Source organism: Microcaecilia unicolor, chromosome 7 (genome assembly GCF_901765095.1).
Source record: "Microcaecilia unicolor chromosome 7, aMicUni1.1, whole genome shotgun sequence".
Taxonomy (NCBI): Eukaryota; Metazoa; Chordata; class Amphibia; order Gymnophiona; family Siphonopidae; genus Microcaecilia; species Microcaecilia unicolor.
Genome location: NC_044037.1, coordinates 93,300,933 through 93,318,378, shown reverse-complemented (window position 1 = coordinate 93,318,378; position 17,446 = coordinate 93,300,933). Strand labels below are relative to the sequence as shown.

The 17,446-nt window shown below is 49.5% G+C and overlaps 1 protein-coding gene across 2 annotated transcripts in view; it reads right to left on the bottom strand.

The window, feature by feature from the left end:
• Nucleotides 1-17,446, bottom strand: part of LOC115473999 (zinc finger protein 569-like) — a 128,785-nt gene that overhangs the window by 66,066 nt on the left and 45,273 nt on the right. For both annotated transcript variants that reach the window (XR_003942795.1, XM_030209259.1), the window contains exon 5: nt 1,511-1,624. Coding sequence is in view for 1 of the 2 variants with exons in the window: in XM_030209259.1 (XP_030065119.1) it covers nt 1,511-1,624 (114 nt within the window). In the remaining variant the exon portion in view is untranslated. The remainder of the gene's footprint in view (nt 1-1,510; nt 1,625-17,446) is intronic.

The window sequence follows — 17,446 nt, the reverse complement described above, 5'->3', positions numbered from 1 at the left end:
GCTCTGGAAAAGTGCTGGAGTAAACTTTCTGCATGAACTCAGTTTGATGTCGTCAACCATATGTGAGAATTCCATTATCCTACCTGTCCTCAAAAGAAATGTGCACTCCCCTGAAGAAATAGGGAATGCTCTTGTGTATCTTTCTGCCCCACTCTAGTCCCACCCAAAAGATGCTCCCTCCTTGCCAGATGTATGTTTCTGTGTTTTATAGATGTAAATATAGATGTAAATCATAACTTCCAGATGTATATGCAATACACATCTAAAACACAAATAGCATTTCTAAAATTAATGCCTTAGTTACAGTCACATGCAAAAAAAGGTTAAGTTTTATAATCAAACTACATCAAAAAAGGTTAAAGCATCATCACGCATCCACACATTTCAAAAAAGCTATTTGTTCCAATTCATTGCCACTCCACAACATAAAAATACAGTCAATGAACCTTCTCTAAAATAATATTTAAAAAAAGCAGGGAACTCAAACTTTAATTCTGTCATATATTGGCTAAAGCCAGGGCAATATTAGCACCCATCATTGTTCCTGATATTTGCATGTAAAATGTACTTCAAAAGAAAAATATATTTTTTAAGTGATAGTGCTCAATGATATGATGAATTATGTGGGTACTTCATGAGAGAAATCTAGTATTCAAAACTTGCTTAATTGTGTATTAACAGATGAATTGAGGCGGTTGAAATGTACACGCAGAGCACGTGCACAAATTTACACCTTTTTCAGAGCAGGTGTATACATTTTTGCATCAGTAATTGTGCACTAACTGATTGGTGTCAGACTGCATTAGTTAAATATTTACACCTAAATTCTATGCCAAGGTGAAGCAAGGCACATGCGAGAGTCTGGTGACCACAGAGAGCAACAAAACACTGGGCAGTAAAAGCAGAGCACAATAACATCACAAGACATGAGCACAAGCCAACAAAAGAACGGTACAAGAACTGCAAGTTCTTAAAGATGAAGAGGTAGTGGTCTTAGGGAAGGCATCACTTTTCTGCTTCTGGATCAGGGGCCTAGCTAGATGGGGGCATGGGGCCTCAGCCCCTACAGATTTAGTCCTGGCCCCTGGTTTTGCTGGTGGGGGTCCCCAACCCCCTGCCAGCTGAAACCTTCTTCAGCACCGGTCTCCAGCGCGTTCGCTGATCTGTGCTGCTGTCTTCTTGAGTCCTGACATCCTGCACGTTCCTTTAAGTGAAACTGAGCAGTTTCACTTAAAGGAACGTGCAAGACGTCAGGACTCAAGATAGCAGCACAGATCAGCGAACGCGCCGGAGATCGGCACTGAAGACGACTTCGGCTGACGGGGGTTGGGGACCCCCGCCAGCAAAGGTACCTTCTGGCAGTGGCTGGGGGAGGTGGGCTAAAATGTGTCCCCCCCCCCCACCTTGGACTCTGGACCCACCTCCCGCCGAGGTCTGGCTAAGCCCCTGTTCTGGATACATCTCAGGTACCTTGTCCTGCCTTCTGCTTCCATCTTAAACAGTTACTCACTTGTGATGGTATCACTAATGCATTCTCGTTCCTCAGGGTCATGGAAATCCCTTAAATTGGGGTCGTCTTCTTGTTTAATCCGAAAAAAGACATCAGGACTGTGACTCAGATAACCTGCATTAAAAGGAAACCCGATAATTTTGCAAATTCACAATCTATTTTATAAAATTCTCATCTATGAGTCTGAAACAATAGATGTTAAAACATCAGAGTATTTTTTTTTAACCTGTAACATAATTCTCTGACACACAAAAACTATGCATGGCTCTGAGTGAAACAATTTTTCCAAAGCTTTCTGGTAATGACAGCATCTTACTGCAATGCAATGACCCCCATGGTTTCTCTCAGCTCCCATTTTAACCAAGTTTATAGAATGACAAGCACTCCAAAAAAGGATAGGGGTGGGGTTTGTGTAACTGATGCTCTTCTTGAAGAACACCTGTTCCAAGTAAACAGCTTTGCTTTTTCTGAAGACAAGCTAGTTTACCAATAAGTGAGTATTTAGGTGATAATTCTAATCAACCAAATTAGACACTATGTTGTATGCTGTCACGTCTGTGGCCGTGACCACCCTCAGACTTACCCTGTTTCTGGGAATCAGTGGCTGTGCTGGCTTCTGCTTGTCTCTGTGTCTGTCTTAGTTTCTCTCTGGCTCTGTGTGCTGTTTGCCTTACTGGACCTCACCTGTGTGGGCTATGCCTCTTCCAAGATGGCTGCTGCCTCCTCCTCTATGCCAGTATCCAGTGCTTTTTTTGTAGAAAAAAAGGTGCCGGTACTCATTATGGGCGGGGTCACCACATATGGCTCCACCCCTATGATAGCCACACCCACATTAACCACACCCCCTATACCAGCCATGGCGCATATAAACAGACATCATTGAAAATATTATAGTACTATAGGAGAAAAAAATAACGTGATTTTTTTTCATGATAAATAATCTCTGTAAGCTCTTACAGCTCCAGTATACCCAGTGCAAAATAAGACAGCCAATGTAAATTCTCAAATTGGACATATTACAAACACTAAAATGAAAATAAAATGATTTTTTTCTACCTTTGTTGTCTGGTGACTGTTTTCTTTCCATATTGGTCCCAGTCTGTGATTCTGCTTTCCTTTGTTTTCGCTTAACTCTTCTGTGCCATTTGTCATTTTTGTCTCCTTTTTCTTTGCTTTCTTCAATATTTTTCAGGCTCTCTCTCTGTCCAGATTTAATTCATTCTTACTATCCATTCTTTAATTTCCTTCATCTACCTGTGGCTTTTCATCTTTTCCTCACCCTTGTTCTCCCCATGCATCTTCCTCTTATTCTCCAGTCTTTCTCTATTCCCCTTTTCCATCCAGCAGCTCTGCTTTCTCTCCCCATCCTTCCAGTGTCTCTCCTATTTCTTTCTGCATTCTTCCATCCAGCGTCTTCCCTCTTTCTCTCCCATCCTTCCGTTTTCCCTCTCTCTCTCCCCATCCTTCCATGTTTTTCCCCCTCTCTCTCCCCATCCTTCCATCTGTTTTCCTCTCTCTCCCCATCCTTCCATCTGTTTTTCCCCTCTCTCCCCATCCTTCCATCTGTTTTTCCCCTCTCTCCCCATCCTTCCATCTGTTTTCCCCTCTCCCCAATCCTTCCATCTGTTTTCCCCTCTCTCCCCAATCCTTCCATCTGTTTTTCCCCTCTCTCCCAATCCTTCCATCTGTTTTTCCCTCTCTCTCCCCATCCTTCCCTCTGTTGGTTTCCCTCTCTCTCCCCAATCCTTCCCTCTGTTGGTTTCCCTCTCTCCCCAATCCTTCCCTCTGTTGGTTTCCCTCTCTCTCCCCATTCTTCCCTCTGTTGGTTTCCCTCTTTCCCCAATCCTTCCCTCTGTTGGTTCCCTCTTTCCCTCTCTCCCAATCCTTCCCTCTGTTGGTTTCCCTCTTTCTCTCTCTCCCCAATCCTTCCCTCTGTTGGTTTCCCTCTTTCCCCAATCCTTCCCTCTGTTGGTTTCCCTCTTTCCCTCTCTCCCCAATCCTTCCCTCTGTTGGTTTCCCTCTTTCCCCAAACATTCCCTCTGTTGGTTTCCCTCTTTCCCCAATCCTTCCCTCTGTTGGTTTCCCTCTCTCCCCAATCCTTCCCTCTGTTGGTTTCCCTCTCTTCCCAATCCTTCCCTCTGTTGGTTTCCCTCTTTCTCTCTCTCCCCAATCCTTCCCTCTGTTGGTTTCCCTCTCTCCCCAATCCTTCCCTCTGTTGGTTTCCCCTCTTTCCCTCTCTCTCCCAATCCTTCCCTCTGTTGGTTTCCCTCTTTCCCTCTCTCCCCAATCCTTCCCTCTGTTGGTTTCCCTCTTTCCCTCTCTCCCCAATCCTTCCCTCTGTTGGTTTCCCTCTTTCTCTCTCTCCCCAATCCTTCCCTCTGTTGGTTTCCCTCTTTCTCTCCCCAATCCTCCCCCCCCCCCCCCCGCGCGACACTCCGGGCGAGTCCTACACTTAGTTTTTTTTTTTAAGACTCAGAACGTGCGAACGATGCAGCCGGCAGCGACTGAAAGAGGCTGTCTGGGCTGCCGTCTGCGTCGGAGCTTCCGACCCTCACCCTCTGCGAGTCCTGCCTTCGTTGTTACAACTTCCTGTTTTGCGGGACTCGCAGAGGGTGAGGGAAGCTCCGACGCAGACGGCAGCCCAGACAGCCTCTTTCAATCGCTGCCGGCTGCATCGTTCGCGCGTTCTGAGTCTTTTAAAAAAAAAAAAAAAAAAAAAAAACTAAGTGCAGGACTCGCCCGGAGTGTCGCGGGGGGGGGGGGGGGGGGGGGGGCAAAAAAAGGTGCCGGTACGCCGTACCGTTGCGTACCGGCACAAAAAAAGCACTGCCAGTATCCAAGATGGCTCCTGCTTGTCCTTCCTGTGGGCTCACTTCCTCTGTGTGTCAAGCCTCTATTTGGAGGCAAGGAACTTCCTGCTTCTATCCTGCTGGTGGTGACTCATCAGTGAGTTCCTTTATAAGGAAGGCCTGTGCTTGCAGTCAGTGCCTTCGCATGGTGTCATTGTCTGGTGTCATGCCCAGAGGCCGACAGGTTAGTTAGTGTGTTGCTGCGCTGCTTCTAAGCCTGTCTTCTGTGTGGGCTTCTTGCCTTTCTATGTGGGCTTGCCCTTCTGTCTGGTACCTGTGGGCTTCTTGCCCTTCTGTGTGGGCTTGCCCTTCTGCTTAGTACCTGTGGGCTTCTTGCCCTTCTGTGTGGGCTAGTGCCCTTCGGTTCCCAGTACCTGTGGGCTGCTTGCCCTTCTGCGTGGGCTGCTAGCCTTCTGCCTTTAGTCTGTGTTTAGAGCCTGCTGTTCAGCCCTGGTTTCCCCGTCTGTGTTTGCAGCCTGCCCTACTCCCTGCTTGTATATTCTGTGTGCACATCCTGAACCTTGTATATCCTGTGTGCACATCCTGGTTGCTATCCTTCTGCCTTTAGTCTGTGTTTAGAGCCTGCTGTTCAGCCCTGGTTTCCCCGTCTGTGTTTGCAGCCTGCCCTACTCCCCGCTTGTATATTCTGTGTGCACCTCCTGAACCTTGTATATCCTGTGTGCACATCCTGATCCTTGTATATCCTGTGTGCTCATCCTGGTCCCTGCTTGTTCGTCCTGAGTCCTGGTTTTGGCTAGCTAGTGTTATCCGGTTTTCTGCTCTGCCTAGCTACCTTCTGTCCCATGTGTCTACCTTGTACCTTGCTTGTATATCCTGTGTGCTTATCCGGATCCCTGCTTATGTATCCTGATTCCTGTATCTGTCTTGCTAGTTTGTATCTTCTGGGGGATTTATCCTGTTACCTGCCTCGACCTAGCTAGTGGGTTTGCCCAGGGGGTATTCCCAGTCCCCCCTTCTTCCTTGCTTGCATGTCTGTCCTAGTTCCTGCTCCTGATAAGCTTCTGTCTGTCTAGTATGTCTGGCTTAGCGGCTGCGTGCAGCGCTTAGTGCAGTCTAGTATTGTTCCCGTGTTTCCTAGACCCGAGGTGGGTCCTCTGGATCTTCAGTTCCGGCCTTGCCCTACAAGTCCTGTCGGCCGCCCGCACGCTAGAGCTCAACTCTAGCGGAAAGGTGGCTAAGTACAGGTGAAGCGGTTCCTGTTCTGCCGGTTCAGTTGCCTACTTCCAATCCAGAGTTTCCGGTCCAGTCCTTCCGGACGTCCAGTTCCAAGACGGTCTTGCCTGCCTCTGCCGCTCCGCGGCAGGGGCCCAAGGGCTCACGATTCCCAGTGCTGTCTTGAGGACCTGACAGTATGCCAAGGCCCTCGAGAACGCGACAATGCTAATTACTATGGGCCCTGTTTACTAAGCCGTGTTTTAGGCGCGTTAACATTTTTAATGCACATTAACTGTGTACGCACCTACAATATCCTTATAGGCGCCTACACAGTTAACGCACATGCTAATTGTAGACACGTTAAAAACGTTAACGCACGTTAGTAAACAGGGCCCTATGTTGTATGATATTTTCAATTTTTTTTTTTTTATTGAGAAGTCAATATTCAGCCATGTAGTCAAAAACCCCACCTCTATTTTTGGATGGATAATTCTGGTCATAAAATTACATGCTCATTTGCCTCAGATTTCTAAACAAAAGACACTTAGGCAGTCGACCCTACCATGCAAGTGGTTTTGAATAGAATGGATAAGAACTCTGTAATTTGCTTCTGAACTGTATTTATGAATTTGTTTACTCTGCAATCAATAAGAAGTCGGCCAAGGTGAACAAAATAATCTTCCACCCTAGATAATATGGGTGAATTAGTTTTTACCTGCTAATTTTATTTCCTTGAATCCCTCCAGACCAGTCCAGATGCTTAGGACTGTGCTGTCCTGCTAGCAGGTGGAAACTATGAACTACTAAGCAATCCCCTGGCCAGTTAATATTTCTCCTAACAAAGCAGAAGAGTTAAGAAAAACTCCCCTAGGAACTAATGAACCACTCAGAGAACCAATAACGAAGGATAAAGCCCTCCAGACTAAAGATTAATCAGGAACAATGAACTAGTCAAAATCAAAATCTTTGAGCTTAAGGAGATAGAAAACAAACTGATGCTCAGAACCACAGGTGTGTTTGTGCACCATTCTGGAGAGACTGAAGGAAAGAAAATTAGCTAGTCAGAAGAAATTTTTAAGGGCCGAACAGCTAAAAGAAATTAAAAAGGGAAACTGAAGAAAGGGTAAAATATCAGGCTATTTATTTATTTTATTAATTTATATTCCTTCTAAATCCTAGGCAGGTTACAATAAAAACATCTATACCAAATTTAACATAAAAACACAAAACAAAATAAGCTGCAAACTGTACATATCCTTCAGAAGTATAAAGTTTCTAGTAAAACTGTAAAAGTTGGTCTATAGTGTTCCCACTACGTTCTTAATAATTGGTACTTGCTCTCTGGTTCTCCTGCCCTTCAAACATGAAGTGGAGACCTCCCAGCTTTATTAGAGCCTTCATATTAAGTTTTTTGTTTTTATAAATGTCTTTCCTAGCTCTCCGCCTCAGTATTTCTTATGTCTTAATTTAAATTTCATTATTTTAATAAGGAAACTCTAAATTTAAACAGGGAATTTCAAACTAATTCAATATAAATGTTACGTATTATAGAGTTTGAAAATAGAGTTTAGCATGGTGTAGCCACCTAATAGTTAGTGCAGTGGACTGAGATCCTGGGGAGGTGGGTTCAGTTCTCACTGCAGCTCTTTGTGACCCCTAGGCAAGTTGCTTAACCCTCCACTGCCCCAGACAGATACAAAACTTAGATTGTGAGCCTACTAGGGACAGAGAAACTACCTGCATATAATGTGCACAACACTGTGTATGTCTAAAAGAGCTATAGAAATCATAAGTAGTAGTAGAGGTCTTTGATATTTTTCTGGAGCCTTTTTTGCTGGTAATTCGTCAATATCCTCACATTAGAGGCATATCTCACTTAAAAATAGTTACAAGTTCACCGCCTAAGCAGATGACATCTTACTCTACCTCAGTGAGCCTACTCAGATGATTCCACATCTCCTGGAACTTATAGACATCTTTGATGGTTTCTCTGGCTACAAAATAAATTGGACAAAAGTTGGAGGTGCTGCCCTGAATGTACACAACTTATCTGGCCCTGATAGGGTTTTCAGTCATTACACTAACCCAGTGGTTCCTAAACTTTTTCGGTTCATGGCACCCTTAGTGCCTGAGCAAATTTTTCGTGGCACTGCTCCCTCCCCCCCTGGCCATATAGATCTCCCTTTCCCTGCAGCCCCCTCCTCTCATGCCAGCACACTTCTCCATTCCCTGCAGCCCCCCTCCTCCCAGAAAGTCCAGCACACCTCTCCCTTCCCTGCAGAACCCCCTCCTCCCAGTCCAGCACACCTCTCCATTCCCTGAAGACCTCTTCTCCCAAAAAGTCCAGCAAACCATTCCCAGCAGCCCCTCTCCCCCTGTAAGTCCAGCACACCTCTCCATTCCCTGCAGACCACTGCTCCCAGAAAGTCCAGCAAACCATTCCCTGCTGCCCCTCCCCTCCTAGATAGTCCAGCACATCTCTCCCTTCTCTGCTGCCCCCCTCCAATAAGTCCAGCACACCTCTGCTTTCCCCAAATCCAGCATCACTCACTACCTTCCTTCCCGCAGGTCCAGGATCACTACCGCTTCCTTCTCCTTTCCCCGCAGCTGCTGCAGTGCTTGCAGCTTACATTTTTGGGCTGTCTGCAATTCACACAGGCACTCTGGTGCCTTCCCTTAGCCGTGTCTAGCTCTCTCTGATACAACTTCCTATTGTGAGGGCTGGATGCGGCAGAGGGATGTCCCCGCACAGCCTGTGTGAATCGTGGACAGCCTGAAAATGTAAGCTGCAAGAACTGCAGTGGCAGCGGGAAGAGGAGAAGGTAAAATTATGTATAATCATACCTGATAATTTTCTTTCCATTAATCATAGCTGATCAATCCATAGACTGGTGGTGGTTGTGTCCATCTACCAGCAGGTGGAGATAGAGAGCAAACTTTTGCCTCCCTATATGTGGTCATGTGCTGCCGGAAACTCCTCAGTATGTCGATATCAAAGCTCCATCCGCAGGACTCAGCACTTAGAGAATTACACCCACGAAGAGACACTCTGCCCAGCTCACCACCGCCGAAACGGGGGAGGGGAATTAACCCAGCTCATCCCCACACAAGTGGGGGAGGGGAATCCGTCCAGCTCATCCCCGCGGAGCGGGGGAGGGACACCACACCCGCCGATGCGGGGGGATCTGGCTTATCCTGCAACCGCAACCGCGGGAGGAGCTGACTGACCCTAACACCGCCGAAGCGGGAGGGGTACAAAGCTGCCCTACAGCCGCACGAAGCGGGAGGGAGTGCCGGCAGAATTTATGTCTCAATCCAGCCCCGTAAAACGGAGGGGAGAGGAATGCAGCAGCTCACTGTAACACAAACTCGTCTCAACTCTTGAAGAATCCAAGTGAAAGAACTTGAACACGAAGTCTTTCTGAAATAACTGAAGACTAAACTTGAACCTGAAATGCAACCAGAATAAAAACAGATATCTGGGAGGGGCTATGGATTGATCAGCTATGATTAATGGAAAGAAAATTATCAGGTATGATTATACATAATTTTACCTTCCATATCATCAAGCTGATCAATCCATAGACTGGTGGGATGTACCGAAGCAGTACTCACCCAGGGCGGGACATTGAAATCCCTGACCTCAACACTGAAGCTCCAAACCGGGCCTCCGCCCGTGCAGCCACAGTCAAACGGTAATGCTTGGAGAATGTATGAGCCGAAGCCCAAGTTGCCGCCTTGCATATCTCTTCCAAGGAGACTGATCCGGCCTCTGCCATCGAGGCCGCCTGAGCTCTCGTGGAGTGAGCCTTCAGCTGGATAGGCGGCACCTTCCCCGCGGCCACATAAGCCGCTGCAATGGCTTCCTTGACCCATCTTGCCACTGTAGGCTTAGCAGCCTGCAGACCCTTACGAGGACCTGCAAACAGGACAAACAGATGATCCGATTTCCGGAAATCATTGGTCACTTCCAAGTATCTGAAGATGACTCGTCTCACATCCAGATATTTAAGAGCAGAGTACTCCTCTGGTAGTCCTCCCTACGAAAGGAAGGGAGACAGAGCTGCTGATTCACATGGAAGCGAGAAACAATCTTGGGCAGGAAGGAAGGCACTGTGCGAATAGTCACTCCTGCCTCAGTGAACTGCAGAAAAGGCTCTCGACATGAGAGCGCCTGGAGCTCGGAAACTCTTCTGGCTGAAGTGATAGCCACCAAAAAGACTGCTTTCAACGTCAGGTCTTTCAGAGATGCCCTCGACAAGGGTTCAAAAGGCGGCTTCTGCAATGCTCTTAGCACCAGGTTGAGATTCCACGCAGGCACCACTGAGTGCAGAGGAGGGCGCAGGTGATTAACTCCCTTGAGAAAGCGCACCACATCTGGCTGCGAAGCCAGGGAAGCACCCTTCAGGCGGCCCCTGAAGCAAGCCAGAGCCGCTACCTGGACTTTAAGGGAACTGAGCGACAGGCCTTTCTCCAGACCTTCTTGCAGGAACGCCAACACTGAAGAAATTGGAGCAGTGAAGGGAGAAAGTGAGCCTGCTTCACACCATGCTGCAAAGATACGCCAAACCCTGGCGTAAGCAGTAGAAGTAGAGCGCTTCCTCGCTCTCAGCATAGTGGCGATGACCTTGTCTGAGAAGCCCTTCTTCCTCAGACGCTGCCGCTCAATAGCCAGGCCGTAAGACCAAAGGGAGAGGGATCCTCCATCACCACGGGACCCTGATGTAACCAGCCCTGCTCCACTGGCAGCCGCAGAGGATCGTCGACTGAGAGCCTGATCAAGTCCGCATACCAGGGACGTCTGGGCCAATCCGGACCCACCAGGATTATCCTGCCGGGATGCTTTGCCACCCGGTCTAGCACCCTGCCCAACATGGGCCAGGGCGGGAACACATAGAGGAGCTCTTGTGTCGGCCACTGTTGGAGAAGAGCATCTACTCCCAGGGATCGAGGGTCCCGTCCTCTGCTGAAAAAGCGCGGCACTTGGCAATTGGCCGATGACGCCATCAGATCTAGGCTCGGCTGGCCCCAGCGCTTCGTGATGTCCAAGAACGCCTGAGCAGATAGTTGCCACTCTCCGGGCTCCAAGGTATGGCGACTGAGAAAGTCCGCCTTGACATTCATGACTCCGGCAATGTGGGCCGCTGAAAGCTGCTCCAGGTTCGCTTCCGCCCACTGGCAAAGACTCATAGCCTCCTTGGCTAGAGGGACGCTCTTGGTACCTCCCTGGCGGTTGATATAGGCCACAGCTGTGGCATTGTCCGACAGGACCCGTACAGGCTACAACACCAGTACCGGGATGAACTCCAATAACACCAACCGAATGGCTCTGAGTTCCAGGAGGTTGATAGACCACTTGCCTCTGCAGGAGACTAGAGCCCCTGCGCTGTCCTTCCCAAGCAGTGGGCTCCCCAGCCCATCAAAGAGGCGTCTGTCGTGACGACAATCCACTCCGGGGTCACCAGAGGCAATCCTGCAGACAACTTGTCTGTCTGCGTCCACCAGCTCAGCGCCTTGCGCACTGCTGGGTCCACGGGAAGGCGCACAGCATAAACCTCCGACATCGGAGTCCAGCGCAGCAGCAGAGATAGCTGTAGTGGTCTCATATGAGCCCTGGCCCAGGGCACTACTTCCATCGTGGCCGTCATAGAGCCCAACAGCTGCACGTAGTCCCAAGCCCGAATAGGAGAGGCTACTAGGAACTAGTCCACCTGAGCCTGAAGCTTGACAATCCGATTGTCTGGCAGGAACACTCTGCCCACTTGGGTGTCGAATCGAACTCCCAGATACTCCAGGGACTGAGTCGGGCGCAGCTGGCTCTTCTTCCAGTTGATGATCCATCCCAGGGAGCTCACAAGAGCAACTACCCGGTCCATAGCTTTGCCGCACTCTGCATAAGAGGGGGCTCGGATCAACCAGTCGTCCAGATAAGGATGGACTTGTACTCCTTCCTTTAGCAGGAAGGCCGCTATGACCCCCATTACTTTGGAAAAGGTCCGCGGAGCAGTAGCCAACCCGAAAGGGAGGGCTCTGAACTGGAAGTGTCGTCTCAGGACTGTAAAACGCAGAAAGCGTTGGAGAGGAGGCCAGATGGGAATATGCAGGTACGCTTCCTTGATGTCCAAGGAAGCCAAGAACTCTCCTGCCTTAACTGCCGCTATAACAGAGCGGAGAGTCTCCATGCGAAAGTGCCTCACTTTCCAGGCCCGATTGACCCCTTTGAGGTCGAGGATAGGCCGGACAGAACCTCCTTTCTTTGGAACCACAAAGTAAATGGAGTAACGTCCCTTGCCAATCTGATTTTTTGGCACCGGAACGACCGCACCCAGGCGGATCAGGTTGTCCAAGGTCTGCTGCACTGCCACAGCTTGACCGGAGACTTGCAGGGAGAGAGTACAAACCCGTCTCTTAAGGGTTGGCAGAACTCTAGCTTGTAGCCGTCTCTGATGACTTCCAGCACCCACGCGTCTGAAGTTATAGAGGTCCACTCGCCCAGAAACGAGGACAGCCGTCCTCCAATCTGCACTGGGACGTGGACCAAGGCCCCGTCATTGGGTACGAGACCCTGGGGGAGGACCGGAGGGAGCACCTCCGGGACGGCGGTCTCTGCGAAAGGAATGCTGCTTGGGGGAGAAATTCCTCTTGAAGGAAGAGGGGGCAGAGGAACCCGACTTGCCCGGGCGGTACCGACAGGCTTCCAGCAACCGTCCTCTGGAGGTACCGGGACGAGTACTAGCCCGAGCCCTGACCTCTGGTAATTTCTTGCCCTTAGACGTGCCGAGATCGGTCACGATTTTGTCCAGCTCGACCCCAAAGAGCAGCTTGCCTTTAAAAGGCAATCTAGCCAGGCGGGATTTAGAGGCGTGGTCAGCAGACCAATGTTTCAGCCAAAGCCACCGCCGCGCAGAGACTGTCTGAGCCATGCCTTTAGCTGAGGCTCTCAAGACATCATACAGCAAGTCTGCCAAATAGGCTAAGCCCGATTCCAGGGCCGGCCAATCAGCCCTCAAGGAAAGATCCGAGGGGGAAGCCCGCTGCACCATAGTCAGGCACGCCCTGGCCACATAGGAGCCGCAAACTGAGGCCTGCAAACTTAAAGCAGCTGCCTCAAAGGACGACCTTAAGGCCGCCTCCAATCTTCTGTCTTGGGCGTCCTTTAGGGCCGTGCCACCTTCCACCGGCAACGCCGTTTTCTTAGTCACCGCAGTGATTAAAGAATCCACGGTAGGCCACAGATAGGCCTCACGTTCACTCACAGCCAAAGGATAGAGGCGGGACATAGCCCTAGCCACTTTAAGGCTCGTTTCCGGGACATCCCATTGAGCCGCAATTAAGAAGTGCATGGCATCATGCACGTGGAAGGATCTAGGCGGGCGCTTCGTCCCCAGCATAATGGCAGAGCCAACAGGGGCTGAGGGAGAGACGTCCTCCGGAGAGGAAATCTTCAAAGTGTCCATGGCCTGTAAAAACAGGTTGGGCAAATCCTCTGGGCTAAAAAGCCGCGCTGCAGAGGGGTCATCCGCTCCATCCGAGCGGGGATCTATCTCCTCCAAGGAATCCGCAAAGGACCGTTGGGAGACCTCAGACACGCTGCCCTCATCTACATCGGAGGAGACAAAGTCCTCCAAGGCCTGGAAATCAACCCGAGGGCGTTTACCTCTGGGAACCTCAACCTCTTTATCAGAAGAGGGAGCAGGGGCAGCGTTTTGCATGAGGAAAGCCTGATGCAGCAGCAAAACAAACTCGGGGGAGAAACCCCCCAGACTGTGCACTTCCGCAGCCTGGGCAACAGCCCTAGACGCACTCTCAACCGGCGCTCGCAATAGCGAGGGAGAGACATGCTGCGCATCCAAAATGGCGTCCGGCGCGAAACTCCGCGAAAGAGCCGCGCGGGAAGAACGGCGCTTAACTTTAGCCGCTTGTGCAGTCGCCCAAATTAAGGGCGTTCATGGCATTAATGTCTCCAACCTCAAGAAGCCGTCCGAGCCGCGTGGCCGGCCAAGATGGCGGAGGCGAGGAGCGGGGGATGGGCGTTTATGGCGGGAAAAAACCGCCACGCCGGAGGAACGACCGGGACATTCATCGGCCACTAAACTGTCACCCATCAAGGGCGAATCAGGTTGTAAAACCCCCGCATCCCCTCTAGAAGCGCTCCAGCGATCCGGGGAGCGACCCTTTGCGCCCTCGCCCTCCGACGCCATATGCCACGAGGAGAAGAATCGGGGAACCCCCTGCCCGCTATAAAAAGGTAAAATTACCTGCTTGCCGCTCCGAGCTGTAACGAACTGGTGTCCCAGTGAGTAGCTGCAATGAACGTTTAAAGAAACGTCGAATTAAACGCCTTTAAAGACGTTTAAAATTTTTTATTTTTTTTTTAAACGGAGCCAGCGGGAGGGGGGAGAAAAGGAGGGACCTGGCACCACCAGGTTTGCACTTGCTCAAAAGAGCCCTCAACCCCAGGCCTCAACAAAACCTAAGGATTAGGCTTGGAGGCCTAGCCAGAGCTGCTGCTGTGTGTGACCACCACCTGCTGAGATAGAGAACATACTGGGGAGTTTCCGGCAGCACATGACCACATATAGGGAGGCAAAAGTTTGCTCTCTATCTCCACCTGCTGGTAGATGGACACAACCACCACCAGTCTATGGATTGATCAGCTTGATGATATGGAAGCGGCAGATTCCAAACTTACGGGAGGGGAAGTAGGAAGCGATGATGGATTGTGGGTGGCTGGGGGTCTCCATCTTGGTTTGGGTGGCGGTGGAAGGGAGGTCAGGATTTGCCGCGGTACCCCTGAGAGTTTGCTGAAATGCACCAGGGTGCCGCGACGCATAGCTTGGGAACCACTGCATTAACCCAAGTCCTTTTCATGTCCAAAGTGCCTACTCTATGGAGGCTGCTGTGCCACATGTTTTTGTAAATGTAGGTGCACCCTGGGCTTGAAAAGGTTGAGAAACACTGCCTTACAGCACTAGGAATGGCAAAATTAATCTACACGTATATAATGGTGGAGAGAGGTGCAGGCTGTCTGTCGCAATGCACAAAAACAGACTAACCCTGAGCACCTACGCACTGAGGCACCACCATGGTACTCCATTTGAAAAGGAAAGCTTGAGAGCTACAGTACCCCAAAGAACCTGTATCGTTGCAAGATCCACAAAGCCCGAGAAGAAAAGAGCGGGTGTACCTGGGAGATGGAGGGCAGAGCAGAAGAAAAGAGATATGAGTTAGGGGGGGGAAACAGGAGGGGAATGAAAGCATGTGCTTGGGAAGTGCAGCCAATGCTAAAGATACTGCAAAAATTTTGCAGGCATCTGCTAATGTAAAAGATGATGATTCTTGGTTTCTGCCAACTGAGTTATCTTTTTTTTTTTTTTTTTTTTTTAATGTTTATTTCATTCCTGGAGTATTTCTGAAAACTACTACTCAGATTCAAAATTCTAGGAGTGACACATACAAGAAGATACATGCAAAGTATGGAGACAGAAAGGATAAAGGCAATATTGGAATTTTTAAAAAACTGTGCATGTTTTATTAAGGCCACCTTATTTATTTTTAATATAAAATTATGAAAAATTAAGAAAACCTAAAAATAAATATGGAAGCAATAAAACCCTGAAATAGATAAGCTAATATTTAGAAGTCTGCTGCTTTAACATGGGAAGCCTGTATGCTGACCACAATACTTGTCTACCAAACCATTTAATGACACATTTAAAAACAAGGAAAACTCTTTAAATATGTGAAATCAAAGGCAATCAGAGGGGTAGAGATAGCTGTTACTATTCAGGTAGCCTTACCTTGGATGGCTTTTCTTATGTTCTAATGACCCATTGAGATCAGCCTCCCCATTTCTCACTATGGCTGATTCAAGTCACTTGAAAAAACTTCCAGATTCTAATAGGGAGATCTATTCCCTGTTCACTCTTAGAAGTACAAGAGGCTTGGGAAAGGCATATCTGTGAAATGCTTCCCAGTACATACTTTACAACTTGTTACTTTGGGGCTCATTTTGAAAAAAGAAAAATGTTCAAGTGGCGGCATAAATCTGCACTTGGACGTTCTTCCTCACAAAAACGTCCAAATGTTTCAAAACCAATGTTTACACGTTTTTCTATGAAGTCCATTTGAAGTGCATTCAAATCAGAAGGGGGTGTGTCAGGGGCATGTTAAGGGCAGGATCTGGGCGTTCCTAACACTTGGAAAGTTTTTCAGCCATAATGGAACAAAACAAAACTGTCCAGGACTAAAACTAAGATGTTTTGAGCTAGACCTGTTTTTATAATGAACTAGTAAAAAAGGCCCGTTTCTCAAAAAAAATGAAACAGGCGCTAGCAAGGCTATCTTGTAATGGCGATTATGTTTTTAAGGCTCTCGTTGAAGCAATTTCTCCTCTCTCCCCTGCCCTCCCCTCCATGTCCAGCGATTCTTCCCTCCCCTCGGTGTCCTGCGATTCTGACCTCCCCTCCATGTGCAGCGATTGTCCTCTGCCTTGCCGTCCTCTCTGTGTCCCAAGATTCTGGCCTCCCCTCAATTTCCAGCGATCCTCCTCTGCCCTGCCATCCCCTCTGTGCCACGTGATTCTGGCCTCCCCTCCATGTCCAGCGATTCTCCTCTGCCCTCCCCTCGGTGTCCCGCGATACTGGCCTCCCCTCCATGTCCAGCGATTGTCCCCTCGCCTCCCATCCCCTCCATGTCCTGCGATTCTCCTCTGCCCTGCCCTCCCATCCGTGTCCCGTGATTCTTTCTTCTCCCATACCAACCATGTCCGTCGATTCTCCTCTGCCCTCCCCTCCCCTCAATGTCCCGCGATTCTGTCCTCCCCTCCATGTTCAGCGATTGTCCTGTGCCCTGCCCTGCCCTCCCATCCCATCCGTGTCGCGCGATTCTCCCCTCCCCAGTGATTCTCCTCTGCCATGTCCTCCCATCCGTGTCGCGCGATTCGATTCTCTCCTCTCCTCCCATCCATGTCCATCAATTCTCCTCTGGCATGCCCTCCCCTCACCTTGATGTCCCGCGATTCTGTCCTCCCCTCCATGTCCTGCGATTGTGCTGTGCCCTGCCCTCCCATCCGTGACCCGCGATTCTGACCTCCCCAGCGATTCTCCTCTGCCCTGCCTTCCCACCCAGCGTTCCCTGCAGGCAGGTTGGCTTGCGCATCCCCTCCCCTCCAGCATTCTGTTGCCTTCACTTGCTTGCGTTCATAACATCCTGACGTCAGCTCACCTCCAGCATTCCCTTCCCTCTCACTGTTCCGCCCTCCTCTGATGTCATTTCGCCTTTACGCGAGGGCGGGACAGTGAGAGGGAAGGGAACGCTGGAGGCTTGCTGACGTCAAGATGTTACGAACCCAGACAGCCAGCCAGCCATAGAACGTTGACAGTACAAATTATTATATTATGTAAGACACAAAAAGATGCCCTAAATGATCAGATGACCACTGCAGGGAATCGGGGATGATCTCTCCTTACTCTCCCCTAGTGGTCACTGACCCCCCCTCCCACACCCCAAAAATGTGATTAAAAACATTGCTTACCAGCCTCTAATGTAGAAGTCTGGCCTATTAGAGCAGCATGCAGGTCCCTGGAGTGCAGACAGGTGGACCCAGGCCCATACCTCCCCATTATACTTGCAGTGGAAAACTGAGCCCTCCAAAACTCACCCAAACCCTTCTGTACTCACATATAGGTGCCCCTTTCACCCATAAGGGCTACTGTAGTGGTGTACAGTTGGGTGTAGTGGGTTGGGAGGCTCAGCAGACAAGATAAGGGAGGAAAGGTGAGATGAATACCTGGAAGAATGTATATAAAGTTCACAGCAATGCCCCCTAAGGTGCCCCATTGCTCTCCTGGGTTGTCTGGGGGACCAGTCTACCAATAACGCTGGCTCCTCCTAAATCCCAATGGATTGA